Consider the following 17,719-nt stretch of genomic DNA (forward strand, 5'->3'; position numbering starts at 1 on the left):
GATTAGGAATTCGATTTCTGGGCTTTCGGCATCAATGGCTATGTTAGCCCGTCACTAGGATTAGGATTAAGAATTAGATTTCTGGTCTTTCGGCATCTATGACCATGTTAGCCCGTCACTAGGATTAGGTTGATTGAGTTGATTTTGAGTTTAACGTCCCGTTCAGCAGCGAGGCTATATGAGACGTGGACCTACTGATTAACGTGGAATCCGAACCACATGAGCTCCCGCCGGGAATCGAACCCGGGCCTCCCACGCCAAAGGCGCGTACGCTAACCGCTTAGCCACGGAGGAGCTCTCACTAGGATTAGGATTTAGATTTCTGGGCTTGTGGCATCTACAGTCATGTTAGCCCGTCACTAGGATTAGGATTAAGAATTCGATTTCTGGGCTTTCGGCATCTATGGCCATGTTAGCCCGTCACTAGGATTAGGATTTAGATTTCTGGGCTTTCGGCATCTATGGTCATGTTAGGCTGTCACTAGGATTAGGATTAGGAATTCGATTTCTGGGTTTTCGGCATCTATGGCCATGTTAGCCCGTCACTAGGATTAGGATTAAGAATTAGATTTCTGGGCTTTCGGCATCTAAGGCCATTTAGACCGTCACGTATATGAGGGATGTCGTCCCTCGGCGATCACACTATCAGAGGAAATGGAAGGAAGAAAGGATTGGGGAAGGAAGGAAGCAGCCTGGGACCTATAAGTTAGGTACTACCCCGGCATGTGACTGGTAGTAAATGAGGAAAACCTCATTCAGGGTGGCTGGCCTGAAAAAGCGGTTTACACTTTTTCGACCGAGTGCCCTTACCGGAATGATTGGAACGATGATGCAACAAATTCAATATCGCTTCTTTTAATAATGCCTTAGTTGTTCTCAATATTTGGAATGTAGAAGTTAACACAAAGGTTAATATACTTATCTGCTCCATCAGAGTACATATGTTTATCAAATTAATCCTAAAGTAACTTTCTCAAGAGACATTTACCTGTTCCGGACTCCAACACAATTGTAAATGAACGGACAATGATGATCCATGTACTGAACACATCGGTTACACACACGGCAGTGTTTAGCTCTCAGGGGTCTCAAGCAGCGACAAGTATGGCAGAGTCTTGATAAAACCACATTACGCTTTTTCCATTTGTCATAGTATGGAATCTGCAACAAATCACAATTATCTTGGTAATCTTTTTGCAAAGGATACATTTTGAACAATATTTGCCTTCTCTCTCATATTCTTTAAGGCAGATTTTCTCCACTTCGATGAAGTATTAAACAATTAGTATGAAAATAAAAATATGTATCAAAATAAGAAATTGAAGATAGTCTTACATTTTTCCCGCCACTCGATCGTACTTACATTTATCTTCTTCCCTTCCCCTTGCAACCTTCCTAGGGGTCTAGAAGCCAAGATTGAGAAACCCTGCTTTAAGGTATAGTAGAAAAAATGAAATGAAATTTTTCAGTTTAACGTCCAACGATTATGCCCTTTAGGCTAAGGGAGACAGATTATTAAGGCAAGTGAATAATGATGGAAGAATTGGTGGAATGAGAAAGTGGGAAGAAACTGGAGTACCAGAGGAAACCCACGGACACGATGTTGTCCACCACAAGCTTACTTGGTCGGGGATCGAACCAGCGATCATATGAACTACAGGTAAGCGCTCAACCACTGAGCCACCGTGCCCCCTAAGATATAATACAATTATAAAATACAGCAATTTTTCTTATTAGCAGTAAAACTGTCAAAAGGGTGTTATGGGCGCGTTCGGACTGAATGAGTCAAACGTACGGTTTATGACAAGAAAGTTCAAGAACATTAAGCTGCTCTTCCCTTGAAGAATATCACCTGCAGATCTTAACTTCAAGAATAAAAAGTTGGCTCTGTTTGTACGCAAATTATAAGGAAAATTAAGCTGTAATCAAAGAGAATAAAGGATACTGAAAAAAAGAGACAAAGAGGGAGAGAGAAAGTAAATATCAATTAGAATAATACAAATCTCCACATTTGCTTTAAAACATCAATGGATGCATAATTCAATTATAACTGGCCACTTTCCAACGTGTCCCAGAAGCCCTTTTTTTCAATAAAAAAATAAAATAAAATAAAATAAAATAAAATAAAAAAAAATAAAATAAAATAAAAAATAAAATAAAATAAAAAATAAAATAAAATAAAAAATAAAATAAATAAAATAAAATAAAATAAAATAAAAAATAAAATAAAATAAATAAAATAAAATAAAATAAAATAAGATTACTATTAGTAATTTCAGTTTTTTTTTTTTACATAAACTTCCAAAAGTGATTTAAAGGGATGCATCAGATTAGTCTCCTCTAAATGGACACTACAGCTGGATAAGTTTTCATGTTAAAGTGATTAATGTTTAATTCAAAAATACATTTTTGCAGGTTTCTTTTAAAAACCTACTTCTCATTTTCTTCTAAGGTACAAGATGATAAACGGTTTTACACATCGCAATGTCAGCTTAAGAAGGTTCAAGGTTATATTACAAGAAAAGTTGTGAATGAAGAAAGTTTCCTTTACATCTCTGAAAATGATGGAGGTTATTTGTTGAAACTGTACGGTTAGTTACAAATTAACAGAAGCTTACTAGGTAAATCTTCAATTATGACTTTATAGTATCTGATTTTGTACTTATTTATTTACTTAAACTTCCATAGAGAACCTGTGCGGCCAATGTACACAACAACAATAATAATAATAATAATAAAAGGAAAAGAAGATACTTCTCGACTTCGAAAGTAACAATTCTAACCACCAGTATAAGCCTGCTCGGTAAAATTTCAAATAGGGTTAACTAATGGATTGATTTATATTTACGTCCTTTGGATAAAACTAGACTGTTATGTTAAAACTTGTCGAAAATAATCTCTCTTCCGTCTTGCTCATCAAACGTTACGCCCAAGTACTTTGTATGCTGTTCCGGATTTCGTAAAATCTGATACCGAAACAAGAAACTAAACAATCGACGTTAATATATCAATAAGACACTAGGAAATAACACGAAAATGCAAAACTACGTAAAATGTAAAGCCACTGATGTACAAGCAGTGAGATCAATTTATGAAATGAAATGAAATCTTTCAGTTTTACGTCCCACGGTTATGCCGGTTAGGCTAAAGGAGACGGTGATGATGAATAATGAATGAAATGGTGGAATGAAGAAAGTGGGAGGAAACGGGAGAACCCCAAGAAAACCCACGCACACGGTGTTTGTCCACCACAAAGTTCACTTGGCAGGAGCTGGGATCGAACCCGGGACCCCAAGCACCAGAGGTGAACGCTCTACCAATGAGCCACCGCGGCCCCCTAGGCTAAAGGAGATGATGATTAAAGCAAGTGAATGATGATGAAAGAACTGGTGGAATGAGAAAGTAGGAGAAAACACAAGGACCCCGAGAAAAACCACGGACACGATGTTGTCCACCATGAACTTATTTGGCTGAGGATTGACCCAGGGACCCCACGTACCAGAGGTAAGCACTCTACCAAAGAGCCACCGTGCCCACCCTCCCTCCCTACCCACAGTTTGAACAATGAAATGAAATCTTAAGTTTTACGTCCCACGTGTATGCCGTGTAGCTAAAGGAGACGATGAGAAATGAAGGAAATGGTGGAATGAAGAAAGTGGGAAGAAACTGGAGAACCCCGAAAAAACACACACACAGGGTGTTTGTCCACCATAAGGTTCACCTGGCGCGAGCTGGGATCAAACAAATGACCTCACGCACCAGAGGTGAATGCTCTATTAATTACAATGTAAGAGTGTTAATCATTAGCCTTCATAAGATAAGTCAACACTGATTTTTTCGAAATGAAACGAATTTAGTAACTTTTAACTTTGTTTTAAAAATAATTAAATATTCTATAAGATATGAACTGTCCTCATCAACATAGCTCAATTTAACTGTGTCTTATTCAATGATTCGTACCTGTTTTATTGCCCTCTGATAATTCTCGGTATTCAAAGGAACGTATCCAGGGTCCCGTCTATTTGCTATGATCCAACTCAACCACATCAGAATATTCCAATAGATAAAACAATAGTGAGCCCCTCTCAGGATGTTCCAAGTAATTGGAATGCACTGAAACGAAACCAAGAAGAAAGTATAAACAGAATATATTACAACAAAAAGATCACACATTTTCTCACTCTATACAGAAATATAGCACCAAATAACATTAATGCAAAGCGAAGCGAAAGAAAGAAAGAGAAAAAAGGAGTATATCTCAAGAAATAAAGTAAAGCGTGTTGCTACAATCCAGGACACTGTTTATTTACTTTCATTAAAAAAATGTAATTTTGTTAACAAATCTTGCCTTGATCGAAACTTTAATTGGCACTTATTAATACAACTGCCATGAGATTGTTCTAACCTATTAATCACAGAAACATAATAAGTTATTGAAATATTGGTGATCACTACACACAAACTCATAATTCAACGATACCAATATCGTTTTTATATTACTTGTACCAGAAATACTATGAATATAGCAATCTGATTACGATTCAGCAAATAATAACTGAATGTTCGTTATTTTTGTGAAATCACCTACACGTAGGACGGATCCGTAAAAGTTTCAGTTTTGATTTTTACTTTAATCCCTTATTTCTCTAAAAACCCCGAACATGAACCCCGTGCGGATTTTTAAACGACTTTTAAAAACCATTAAATTTTAAAACAAGGCTAATTTTAGATTTGATTGTGCGGCATTACTCATTTGTTATATAGTGTGAACCACGTAAGGTTTACCAATTTCTGATGGTAGCCGTACAAGTCTCGGCGGTAACCTCGCTGATGACGTAGTTTTCAGTTTTTCGATAGATAGTGGTTGGGCCTGCACTGTTTTTTCTCTTAAAAAGCCCCACAAACAAAAATCGGAGGGAGGGTTATAAGGTTAGATTACCTTTGTGGGCAAGGAACATCTTCCTTGCGAAACTAGACGACTAGGAAAATGATGCAAGACAACAGTGGATATTTCTGCCGTATGAGTCATGGTTTCATCATCTTTGTTTTGGTGCGAATAGTGGAGATGGCGCAATTCCCAAGCACCTTACCATAAGTTCACAATTCAGCGTTGTTATTGCCTTCATCATCTAAAAAAAAACCCTAGACTCATACGTCAAAGTTTGCTGCTACACCATACTATAACCTTCTGGAAGTTCAGTAAGATTTCAAAGTTCCAGTTTATTTGAATTGTCACGTCCATATTTCTCTTCTTCAAGTTTAAAATTGTTGGCTGGAACGATGCATATCTGCAGTTAATGCTGTGTAAACTTTGTCTTCACGTTTATGGGGGAGTTTTCGTATATTCTCATTTTATTTACAGATTCCGACAAAAAGAATAGAAACATGAAAGAATAAAAATGGAACGGATTTACCAAGGAAAGAGCTCTGTTGTACGGAATCACGTTGTCAAGTACGTCAGTAATTTCCAAATGAAAATGGTGCAAACTAAAATGTGGCAAAGTCAATTTGTGCGTCTTTTTTGTTCCTTGTTAGAACGTTAACAACTCATGTTATTGTTTATATTGTCATGCAAATGTTATGAAAATTTCGTAATTACCGCCTCCCATTCGTCACTCAACCATCTCTTACCCAATTTAATTTCGTTTTTTTCAAAATGAATAAATAAATTTTCAAAAACCAGTCTCTCTACTTCACTTCTAGCTTTACATAAAATTTTTGAATCTTCTACCCTGTGTTGCGTTTCTTTTAAATTCTGTGATAAACCTGACACCGAATTTTGCGCTTTTGAATCTCTAATATGGTTCTTTACTCGGGCCCTTAGATTTCTTTTCGTTTTGCCTATGTAACTCTCTTGGCAAACTGCATTTGATTTCATAAATAACAGATTTTTCATTGGGATCCGTGTAATAACACTTAAATTGGGTAACGTTCTTTTCTAAAGTTTTAGGGTTTTTTTTAAGGCTGTACGTAAACGTATTGTGTATAGATTTTATTTAATGCAGTTATCAATCTCGGAAGAATAGGAAATTCAATCTATTTTTTATCTTTTACGTCGGTTTCAGGTTTATCGAAGCTTAAATTCCTTTTAATCTGATTATACCAATTATTTAATAATGAAGCTGGGCACCCATTAAACTACCCAGCTTCATCACGTATTCAACCTGTTTGTAAATCTGTTTTTAAGGAAGTAAGACGTATGGCACGCAAAAAGAAATCCTTCAAAATATTTGCTTTGGTATCTGCTCAATATGAAGATTTATAGTGAATGTACTGTGTACCGATTGTGGGTCTCGTATACTCACTCACAATGAAAGCACGCTGTTCTACGCTGTACAAGGTCCTCATATTGTGTGATGTCACGTGGTAAACTCTATTGTGGTCCGCGTTCACCTCTGGTGCTTGGGGTCCCGGGTTCGATCCCAGCCCCCGCCAAGTGAACTTTGTGGTGGACAAACACCGTGCTCGTGGGTTTTCTCGGGGTTCTCCCGTTTCCTCCCACTTTCTTCATTCCACCATTTCATTCATCACTCATCATCACCGTCTCCTTTAGCCTAACCGACATAACCGTGGGACGTAAAACTCAAAGATTTGATTTCTTTTTTTTTTTTTTCATTTTCTATTGTGGTCCAGATTGTATAGCAACAGCTGTTCAAATAATTACTTTAATAATCAATCTGTTAAAATAGTGATTCAAATAATGAAGAATAATTGTACAAATATTAATCTAATAATAAATATTCGAATGACAGGGCATAAATTATTGAACACTGATAGAGTTCTACTTCAGCACTTGTATGAGGGATGACATGTTTACAAACCAACTGGGCATACGCTCAGTTACACTAGTCGACTACTCAATTGATATTAAATGTAATTCAATTAATTGTTGATATACGAAATGGTTTCTAATTATGGATTCTAATTTCGGGGTGTATTGCGAGAGGTACAATAATTAAATCTCACAAACCAAACTTAAGAGAGTTTTCATGGATTTTAATTCTGAATGTGAGTTTATGTGTTTGTTAATGAATTGTCTTATGCAATTAGAAAGCCTAGCACGAACAGATTTCTCTGACATACCTGGCAAGTTCTGATGAGGACGAATCTTCCAATGCCATGCTCTTGATTTCTACTCAGTTTCGACCCTGATATAGTTCTTGGTGGGGAATCATTACCTCGGAGACAGGGTGCTGATGACTAATAAGTCTTTTACTAGTCGTATAGTGGTTATGCCGAACACCCACTGTTTCGGTTATGTTAAACTTGAAAGGAGTAGAAACCTTTTTGGTTATGTCCATGATGATGATTGACAGAGGTCTTCTGTCTGAGTACCGCTGTGCTGAACTAACTCCATGAATTTTCTAAACATCCTTGAACTCCCAGTTTTATATTGGGATCTTTGCTGAGGTTGATAATCTAAAAGCTCGTGGACGTGACATAAAACCACGTGCAATAATAAAAGTGTTCCGAGTCCGGGTTCCAGAAGTTCCAGAACAAATTTCGGAATTTAGGAAGAAGTATATCTGCGCCAGCTTTTCGTAATGAGTTCAATTATGTAAGTAAAGCTGTCAGAAGCACGTAAGACGAATTCACAGACATGATTGTAAAACAGAGTTTACATCATGATCTAATTCTTCAGATATAATTGTTTACAAGTAAATTTATTTCCGTATTTTCTTATTTCATAAACTAAAAATGAGAATCAGATTTAAATTGAAAATAAAATATAAGATTGGTACTACCACATAATAACGTTCCACAGTTTTTATGTTATTTTGATAGCCATATAATCATGTAAGCGACATGCATATGCAGCGAAATAAATATTGATTTGATACTAAAATAAAAAGTTAAAATTATCACTCAAAAAGAAGAAAAATATATATTTAAAGCTTCCTAGTAAAAGAGAAAAAGTAGGCAGAAAAAAAGAAAGTGTCATTCCTGTGCGTACGACATAAACACAGCCACATTTAATGTACACATATCCAAAATTGTTTACCCGCAACAAATACATTGGGTAACCCCAAAGCAAGACAGAACCCAGGAACAGAAGAAGAGGTCCTTTAGAGTTACCAGCACCTCCAAAGAGCAGTCCCCTGCAATAACGATAAGACTGCAGTCTATTTGTCCAACAAATACGAAATCTTACATACATAAGATGTACATTTTAGGTCGCTGTACATGTGATATGAAAATACACATATTAAGTTTTCTTGTTAATCAGATGTGAAAAAAAAAGTTTTTGCAAATAAAAACCAAATACAACAGGATCAAGGGAAGAAACAGTACATGGAAACGAAAGGTCTCGCTCAGGAAAGGGAAGGCTGGAAAGCTGAGGCAAACCAATCGAAAGACTCCTCACCCAAGAAGAAAAAGATCATATATAAGATTGTCTTACAAATATTGAGCCTTTGGAGGCCAAATTGAAAATACATTTATTGATATTTTAAAATAGCATTAGCAAATCACATACAGTATGTACGAGGTGTGATCGAAAACTACGGTGAATAATTTTATCAGAAACAAAGTAACAAGCTTACATGGAGTTTGATTTAATCATCTTCAAAAATATTGTTCTTGGCTAGCAATACACTTATCCCAACGTTGAATCTATGACTGGAAGCATTTCTGGAAGGTTTCTTTCGGAAGGGTGTTCAGATCCTCTATCGTAGCCCTCGCAATGTCAGGAATGATACCAAAACATTTTCCTTTAACCACGGTTTAAATTTTTGAAAAGAGCTAGAAGTCATATGGTGCTATATCTGGAGAGCACAGAGAATGTGGACAGGCAGGAATACTTTTTTGGCCAAAAACTCTCGCAGACCAAAAGCAAAATGTGGTATGATGCGTTTTCGTGGTGAAGAAGGAAGCCACTTGCCCATTTAATAGGCGATTAAAATGTTTTCACGGACCCATACGAGATGTTTAGTTCTTCGGAAAGCTCTCGAATAGTCATTCGTCTGTTTGAAAAAATCATTTGTGCCACTTTTTGCACGTTTTCATCTGTTTTCGACGTCAAAGGACGTCTCGATAGTTGCCCATTTTCAACCAAGTCCTTGCAGCTTTTGAATCTCTCATACCACTTGTAAACAGTCGTCAATGCAACTGATTCATCGCCATACACTCATTTTGACATTTCGTGAGCTTCTTTGGCACTTTTTTTTTTTTCCCCACTTTAGAACAAAACTTAATGTTGGCACGCGACAGACAGTCTTTAACACGTTCTCACTGTTCTCCCTCTGGAAACCAACTAACATGTCACAACTCGTTCAAACTCGACACTGACTGTACCAAAGATTTAGGCCACCAGCTTTGCTAGTTGAAATGGATACAGCATCGATAGATGGCTCTGTGTAACTACATTTACCGTACTTTCTGATCACACCTTGATCGATGGCCTTCGATGGCCTCTGCAATTTTCTCGGCAACATCGTAATCCCGTCGCTATATGTACAGAGTATCTTTGGTTTCTGCTAAAAAAAAAAAATGGCACGTGGTTTTCACAGGCCTCTTTTGAAACTAACTTAACACTATTTAGAGAGCTCTGCAGAGACCAAAACAAAAGATATTTGGACGATATCAGGTCTGGTCTATACGATGGATGCATTAAAACCTCCCAGCCAAGTTCTCACAATTTCACGGGTCCTTAAAGATCTGTGAGATCTAGTGTAATCAGCGTGGACACCCTTTCTGCTGATCTGTTCCGACCGTTTCTTTAGAACTGTTACGTATACTCGCGCTAATTAGCGAAAGTACAGATCCGAGTCTATCGTTCAGTGCGGCGGAAGCAGGTCGTGATGCATAATAATCTTTCACTCTTATCAAACGCACAGCATAAACTTTCTGGGTGTTAGTGTGGGCTTTGTCACAGACTGTGGAGGTTCCCGCTTCGGATCTCGATCTTTATCTTACATTGTTGTAAAAAATGAAATGAAATCTAGGTTTACGTCCCGCGGTTATGCCGGTTAAACTAAAGGAGACGGTGGTGATGAGAGATGAGTGAAATGGTAGAATGAAGAAAGTGGGAGGAAACGGGAGAACCCCGAGAAAATCCACGAGCACAGTGTTTGTCCACCACAAAGTCCACACGTCGCGATCCGGGATCGAACCATGGACCCCAAGCACCAGAGGTGAACGCTCTACTACTGAGCCACCGCGCCCCCCCCCCCTCACATTGTTGTGAGGTTATCCACGTTTCATCACTTATGATCAACCGCTTCAGAAATAGCTCGAGTATGTTGCGTTTCAGCAGAGATTCGTAGATAGAAATTCGATCGAGTAAGTGTTTTTGAGTCAGATCATGTGGCACATGATCCAAACGTCGAGCTTCTCTTTATAGCCAGCTTTCTGCAAATAGTTTAATACTTTAGTGATGAGTATTTAGTCACTGCCAATGTTACGAATGATTACGTCCTGGTTTTGCTCGACTTTTGTCAGGATCTCATTTACTTTTCTGTGATTGGTCGCCCATTGCGAGAAGCATCATCAGCATCGAAAGCTCCAGAACGAACGCGATTGAACCACTTTTGGCTGTTGCTTCTGATAACGTATATTACTCATAAACAGCTCAAATTTCTTTATGGAGCTAGCTACAGCATTAGCGCCGTTATCGAAATAAAATTGTAAAATGCAGCGCAGTTTTCCAGAAAGTTCACTTATTTTCACAGCACAATATTTTAGGTCTGATTGTAAATTCCAACTTTTTTTTTTTTTTTTTTTTTTTTTGACCTACTAGCTTCAACTATAATCTGTCAAATGACGTTGGACCTGACCCATTGCGACTGATATACTCTGCGATTTGGGACACTAACGTCATTCGTATGCAAAAAGCTCAATACCTTTACGACTGTTTGATATGTATTTAATTGAATGTTAACTGCTTGAGACCAGCAAATTTTGAGAAAAATGACGAAATATGTTTAGAAAATATTTTTAAATCATATACTTACTCTTGTTTGTAATATTAAATGATAGTCAGGTTTGTCCCTTAAAAATTACTTTGTTTTTCATTATTTCGGCGAGCTTTCTTTGGAAAACTAGTTTCAAGCTTATTAAACTACATGTTTCCTATAATTGACAACACAATGAAATGTAAACATTTAAACACAGCAACTTAAAAAAAAAATGTAAATATGAACTTGCCACATTTGGGAAATAAACACTGAAAGCTATACATTTTAAAATCCAGTTACGAACACACACACTATAAACTGTACTATTATGTTCTGTGTATCTTTAAAAGAATACCTGGCAAACCAAACGATGGGAAAAGAAAGAAGAAAGAAAAAACAAAAAGACAGATTGTATTCTTAAAATTTGATCTTAAGTATTTACTAATATTATCAACTGCACTAACATTTACATGTTGTATGATCCTTACCAAATTTCTGAGATTGGTGGCATCCATCTTGCTCTCCGCTTCTGCTCCCGCACAAGAACTTGGACGATGTCGTGATGTCGGTGGCTTTTCGCTAACATCAATGGCGTCTTCTCATTCTTATCCTTTGGCTCCAATTCGATTTTACTCTGTGCAATAAACAATTAGTCTATTATCATGTTGTCATATTAAAAAATGAAATCTTTGAGTTTTACGTCCCACACTTATGCCGGCTAGGCTAATGGAGACTGTGATGATGAGAAACGACTGAAATGGTGGAATGAAGAAAGTAGAAGAAAACGTGAAAACTCCGAGAAAACCCACGAGCACGGTGTTTGTCCACGACAAAGTCCACACGGCGCGAGCTGGAATCGAACCAGGAACCCCAAGCACTGGAGGTGAACGCTCTATTACTGAGTCATCGCGCCCCGTCATGATATTAAATCTATCATATTGGATGTAAGGTCACAAATAGTATACACTTAATTCTATATGACTTAGTTGCACAAAAATAGTTCGACGCTAATTTGAAGTTAGTCGTGTTCCAAAAGAACACTATTCTCATTTGTTAATGAATTTGTTCAAAATAGCGAAGAAAATGTCTTTCTGTACAATAAATTTAGTTCTAACTCTTAACTACCAGACAAATTGAACTTGCTGGTGGACAACATTGTGTCCGTGGGTTTTCTCGGGGTACTCCCGTTTCCTCCCACTTTCTCATTCCACGAATTCTTCCATTATCATTCATCGTCATCATCGTCTCCCTTAGCCTAAAGGGAATAATCGTGGGACGTTAAACAGAAAGATTTAATTTCACTTCAAGACTAACTTGCGAGCAAACAACTAAGTTCCACTAATCTTTATTTTTCTTTTGACACAAGTAATAGATCAGGACCAAACATAAAGCATTTCACTGTGGACCAAGGAGGTTAAACTGGAAACATCTACCGACCACGAGATTTTTAAAGCATGATACTTATTTTAATTAAGAAGTACATATTTTCATTATCTTAATTAGTCCCACGGTTATGTCGGGTAGGCTGAAGCAAACGGTGGGAATGGGAAATGAAGGAAATGATGGAATGAAGAAAGTGAGAGGAACCAGAACAACCCCGAGAAAACACACGTACACGGTAATCCATCACAAAGCTCACTTGGCGCAAGCTGGGATCGAACCAAGGACCCCATGCACCAGAGGTGAACACTCTTCCATTAAGCCACCGCGGCTCTTAGAGTACTACTAGTTTCAAGTGTATCAACAATCTTGGTTTAAGGTTTTTATGTGATAATAAACTACTTAACGGTATCAACAACCTGGAAACATGTACGAAATTTAAATTACTTACAAAAAAGTGTACTCAACAGTCTTAAGCCCTATGATTAACTTTCAGTAATAGTGTTAGACCATCAAAAAAATACTGTGTTCGTTGTGTAAAATATAGACCTGTCCTCTTTATCACTTTTTTCTTTTTTTTCCATCTTTGCTGTTTGTTTTAATTCGTCAAAACCATTCATTTAATTATCCGTTCGTATTACATATATTAAATTACCTAGCCTATAGAAAACATTTCAATAACAACCTGTCCTTCCTCACTTTCAGTGAAGAACACTGTCTTAAGTTGGATTGAAACAAACAGTATATATATATATATGAAACGCACTATGTTTGTGACTTCGTACCTCTTATTTCGATCAAATTTACCACATAGATGAGATTCGGGCCTGGATTTTTTTTTTTTTTTTTTTTTCATTTCACTTTGACGGTCCAACTTAGGGAAATGACAAAAATGATCGAAAATGACCGATATTAGTGTCGAATCCATAGTTTTCGGAATATCCTGAAACGAACAATGACACTTCCGATGCCGTTTAAATCCAAATTCACCCCCTTTATGTCCAAAATGAAACGTATTTTCCCCGTGCGAAGGACAGGTATTCTGCTAGTATAAAATAAGAAATTAAAATTATCATCTGTACGATAAATATATTAAGAGATAATTACCTTAATTTTTTTGTTCCAGTATAACATATATTCTACACGAGGTTTCCTATATTAACCCAGTTATGCCTGAAAAAAATTTCTACTATTAATTGTTTTAATATCTTTTTTATTTTAGCTCATATTCTTCCTTATGACGAAAAAAGGCAAGAAAGATGATCCCCACTTCCAGTTTCACCGGGAGGGGGTGTGCTTAAGGGCCAGTAGAAACCACATTGAATTGATAGAGCATACACGAGGACGCCTTAAAGTCAGTATTGCAGAGTGTCCTTTTAAAAGGACGGTAGGCATATCTGGGTTAATCTATGCTTCTTTATACACTCTGTACCGTTATTTTAATTGCTCACTCTATGTTATCACCTAATTGATTAATCTAAACAAAAATTATATACCATCATCCCTTCCTCACGTGCCAAATAAATGGATGAAAATAATCTTTCTTGTAAAACTAATCTTACGATTGAGTAAGAAGCACTGCTATCTAAAAATGACTAACTCACAGGAATAAATATTAAATACTATTGTATGACGATAAAACTCAAAAACTGTTTACTTGTCTTACTAATAGAATATTGCATTAACAAGATTACGTATGCAGATGATACGGTTATTATAGCTAGAACCGAAGAAAGACTACAGAAAAGATTGACAAAATAGATGACACTGGGAAAAACTAGATGGAATGGAAATCAACATCGAAAAGTCGAAAGTCATGAGAATATCCCGAGGAAACGCGCTCTTACGAGTCCGAGTAGAAGAAAGAGAATTTGAAGAGGTATCTGGGAAGTATTTTGACAAGATATGCTTACTGCAACAGAAAGATCAGGTCAAGAATTGTCATAGCCAAAGAAGCATTCAACAAAACAAGATCACGCTTAACTAGCAGACTCAATATTGGACTTAAGAAGAGGTTGGTCACGTCTATATACGGAGCATTGACTGTATGATTCAGAGACTCGGATATTACGGAAGTTAGGGAAGAAATATTTAGAGAGCTTCGAAACGTGATGTTGGAGGAAAATGGAGAAGAGAAAATAGACAGAGAGAGCAACAAACAAAGATGTTTTAAAACGGATAGAAGAAAAGAGGACACTTTTAGCCACCATCCTTCGTAGGAAGGCCAATTGGATTGGACACATCTTGCGAAGAAATAATCTCCTTTATACTGCCATAGAAGGAAAGATGGAAGGAAAGCGAGGAATAGGAAGAAGAAGAAGAACACAACTGATCGATTATTTGAGAAACAGAAGAAAACATTGGGAGTTAAAAGAGGAAGTTGAAGATATAGAAACATGGAAGAAACATTTCCAAGCCTAAATCTAGAATTAAAAAACATCATTAGTCCCAGTACCTGCCGAAAGACAGAATACTTAATAATATAATAATAATGCAATATTCTTTTATATATGTATGTATAAAATAAGAAAGAAAAACTGTTAAATGTTTTAATACCAACCTTCTCACATAAAATCCTGACACAAGTAACGTTTCCAGAGAGACATGCTAAGTGAAGAGGAGTTGATCCAAAATTATCTGGCTTCTGCAAGTCTACTCCAGAATACATCAACAGCTTGATTAACTCAGGATGACCTGCAATATGCATAAAATCCAATTAGTTTACATATTAACATAATCCTCAAACACACAGAATATATATTAATTTACTAGGAACGCGCGCGTGCAATACGCAAATAGCATTTACCTAACGTTATATCTACGGGAGGTCTGAGTTCCTCAGGAAAATAGTTTAATTCTTGGTACCTCGACGTACGAAAACAACTCTTCATCAAGTAACTAATACACATGACTTTATATTCCGCTGTGGGTACATCCATCAGTTTCATAAGTTTTCCACCTTCTGAGATATTTATGGTGTATCTGAAGAATTGGCACATTCAGAGACTCACTCCGTTGAATGTACTTTTTTGTTATATTTTCAAAGTATGCTTTAAATCACAATAATAAGAGTACAATTAACTTTATCCAAAATTAAATGTAAACACAAAAAAACTGTGCATAACGATTCGAAATTTTTTTGGATTTTATCACCCACAATAAAGTCCCTGATGAGAAGCATCTTACGTAAGACACTCATAATTTAGTCACATGGTGTCAATTCGGCGCAAGTAGCTTTCCTCTGTTGTAAAATGTTGAAGTGGTGTGACGCCGATTATATGTACATTAACACACAATATGGAACTTACTTTCCACCATTTATCAACTACGCGGTCGATCTTTAAACTCTGTCTCTCTAAGTACCATCTCAGTTGTCTCTAACATCCTACACAATTTGGTGAAGATTATTCAGAAAGCGTGGGAGAGTGTTGTGAAACAAAATGTACGCGTGAACTACTACGAGCTTTGTTTCCTCAGCTCAAGCATTCCAAATGGTGCAAAGCCTCATGACAAGAACAATGAACAATGAATAATAATAATAATAATAATAATAATCTGTAATTTAAAAATACTTGAAGTTGAAATCGGTCAAGGGTAGATATGAGATAATCCAACCCTCTAAAAGTTAAGAAATATTAGTGGTCCACTTCTAATCAGTAAAAGAAAGAAAGAAAAATGTCGACCAAGCACCACGAAATTTGCCCTGGTCGTTTACATGGTACCACTATGGTTTGAACATACAAAAACAGTTTCAAATTTAAGTGCTTTGTCGCTAAAAATAATGCCTACTAGTCAGGTCAATCTCACTTCATGCATGTAACCTAATATTTTTACGGCAACGTTCACAAGTGGTGTTCTTGTAAAGCAATTTCTTTGGTCAATGAATGTTAAATGTATAGGCTAACCAAAAGTAGAGCTTTCATTGCTATACAACATACAAGATTATTTTTAAAATAAACCCTTACCTTGTACCACAAACCCCGTTTCCGTTTAAAATTCTGTTTTCACAATATTTCGGTCATGCCTGTGACCATGATTCCGTACAAGTCCACTTTGAATAAATTACATAGTTTCTAAGGTGGTTAATAGCTGGCGTCTTATCAGGTCTTCATTCCACTACTACAAACAATTATATTGCAAAATTTCTGGTAGGTAGCGCTAGGTTAATAAAATCAGAGTCCGGAATCGACTACCAGTTTATTTATAAAAATCTTCCAATAACAATAATATTTACATAAATACTTTAGTATACTTTTTCTCTATTGTGAGGTAGAAATTTGGTAGCCCAAGATCGTGCAATCGTGGGCTACAGAGCCTCGAAGCAGGCTAAGCAGAGTGGCGTAGGAAACCCCAAAGCTCCGAAGCAAGCAGTGAGGGGTATAAAAGTCACAGAGCCCCGAAACAACTGTGGTAAGAATTTCAACAGAGCCCCGAAGCAGTCGAAGAAACTAAGGTTGGGAGCCCGACAGAGCCCCGAAGCAGTCGAAGAAACTAAGGTTGGGAGCCCGACAGAGCCCCGAAGCAGTCGAAGAAACTAAGGTTGGGAGCCCGACAGAGCCCCGAAGCAGGCAAAGAAACTGAGGTTGGGAGCCCGACAGAGCCTCGAAGCAGGCAAAGAAACTGAGGTTGGGAGCCCGACAGAGCCCCGAAGCAGGCAAAGAAACTGAGGTTGGGAGCCCGACAGAGCCTCGAAGCAGGCAAAGAAACTGAGGTTGGGAGCCCGACAGAGCCCCGAAGCAGGCTAAGTCAGGAGGAAAGGAATAGGCAAGATTTCCGCAGAAGACTAGAGGCTTTGAGGTAGGATTCTCCTAGTGCTCCACGCAAGCAAGAGGAGGGTAACCAGAAAACTGGTGCCTGTCCGCTGGTTGCTGCCCAATATATAGACAAACTAGAGCGACGGTGGCGCCGCTGCTGCCATGGTGTCATGTTCCTTATAGGTGGTGTTGAGGTCGTCGTCTGCTTCTTGTAGTAATCCCACGTGGTATGCAGTACTCCGACGTAAATACATGTGGCGATGTTTACAAACAGGAGCATATGACATTGTTTGTACACAGAAGCACGTGGTACATTACAAGATATAATAACCACTATTATTATTGTAGTTTTCATATCAATTCAGTGCCATTATGTGCCCTTCAAGATTAATTGTATTGTTTTATTAACATACCTTTTCAGAGCACATCTTCCCAAACTGAGGACTGAATCGTGATATTGAAATATGTCACGATAATATATCATGAATAAAGCTTAGTTCAAGGAAATGATTGGATTAAAATTTACAAGTGTTGAATTTAATTGACAATATGTGAGATTTCTGAAATACTTTGGGGAGGGGGGGGAGCCTGCTTTCTGTTTACAGGACCGGAAACATTATTTTGAATGAAATTATAATGATAGTCTTAGGCTCACATCGCATTATGCATGGGATCATGGTCACAGAGGCA

General features: G+C 37.3%; 1 protein-coding gene across 1 annotated transcript in view; it reads right to left on the reverse strand.

The window, feature by feature from the left end:
* Patsas (palmitoyltransferase Patsas) overlaps window positions 1-17,719 on the reverse strand; it is a 48,909-nt gene that overhangs the window by 16,266 nt on the left and 14,924 nt on the right. The window contains exons 4-8 of the mRNA XM_081758125.1: window positions 14,836-14,969; window positions 11,384-11,529; window positions 8,003-8,099; window positions 3,961-4,113; window positions 989-1,161 (exon numbers count right to left, since the gene is read on the reverse strand). Of these exons, the coding sequence (XP_081614251.1) occupies window positions 989-1,161; window positions 3,961-4,113; window positions 8,003-8,099; window positions 11,384-11,529; window positions 14,836-14,969 (703 nt within the window). The remainder of the gene's footprint in view (window positions 1-988; window positions 1,162-3,960; window positions 4,114-8,002; window positions 8,100-11,383; window positions 11,530-14,835; window positions 14,970-17,719) is intronic.

This window comes from Thermobia domestica, chromosome 5, assembly GCF_964235325.1.
Source record: "Thermobia domestica chromosome 5, izTheDome1.hap1.1, whole genome shotgun sequence".
Lineage (NCBI taxonomy): Eukaryota > Metazoa > Arthropoda > Insecta > Zygentoma > Lepismatidae > Thermobia > Thermobia domestica.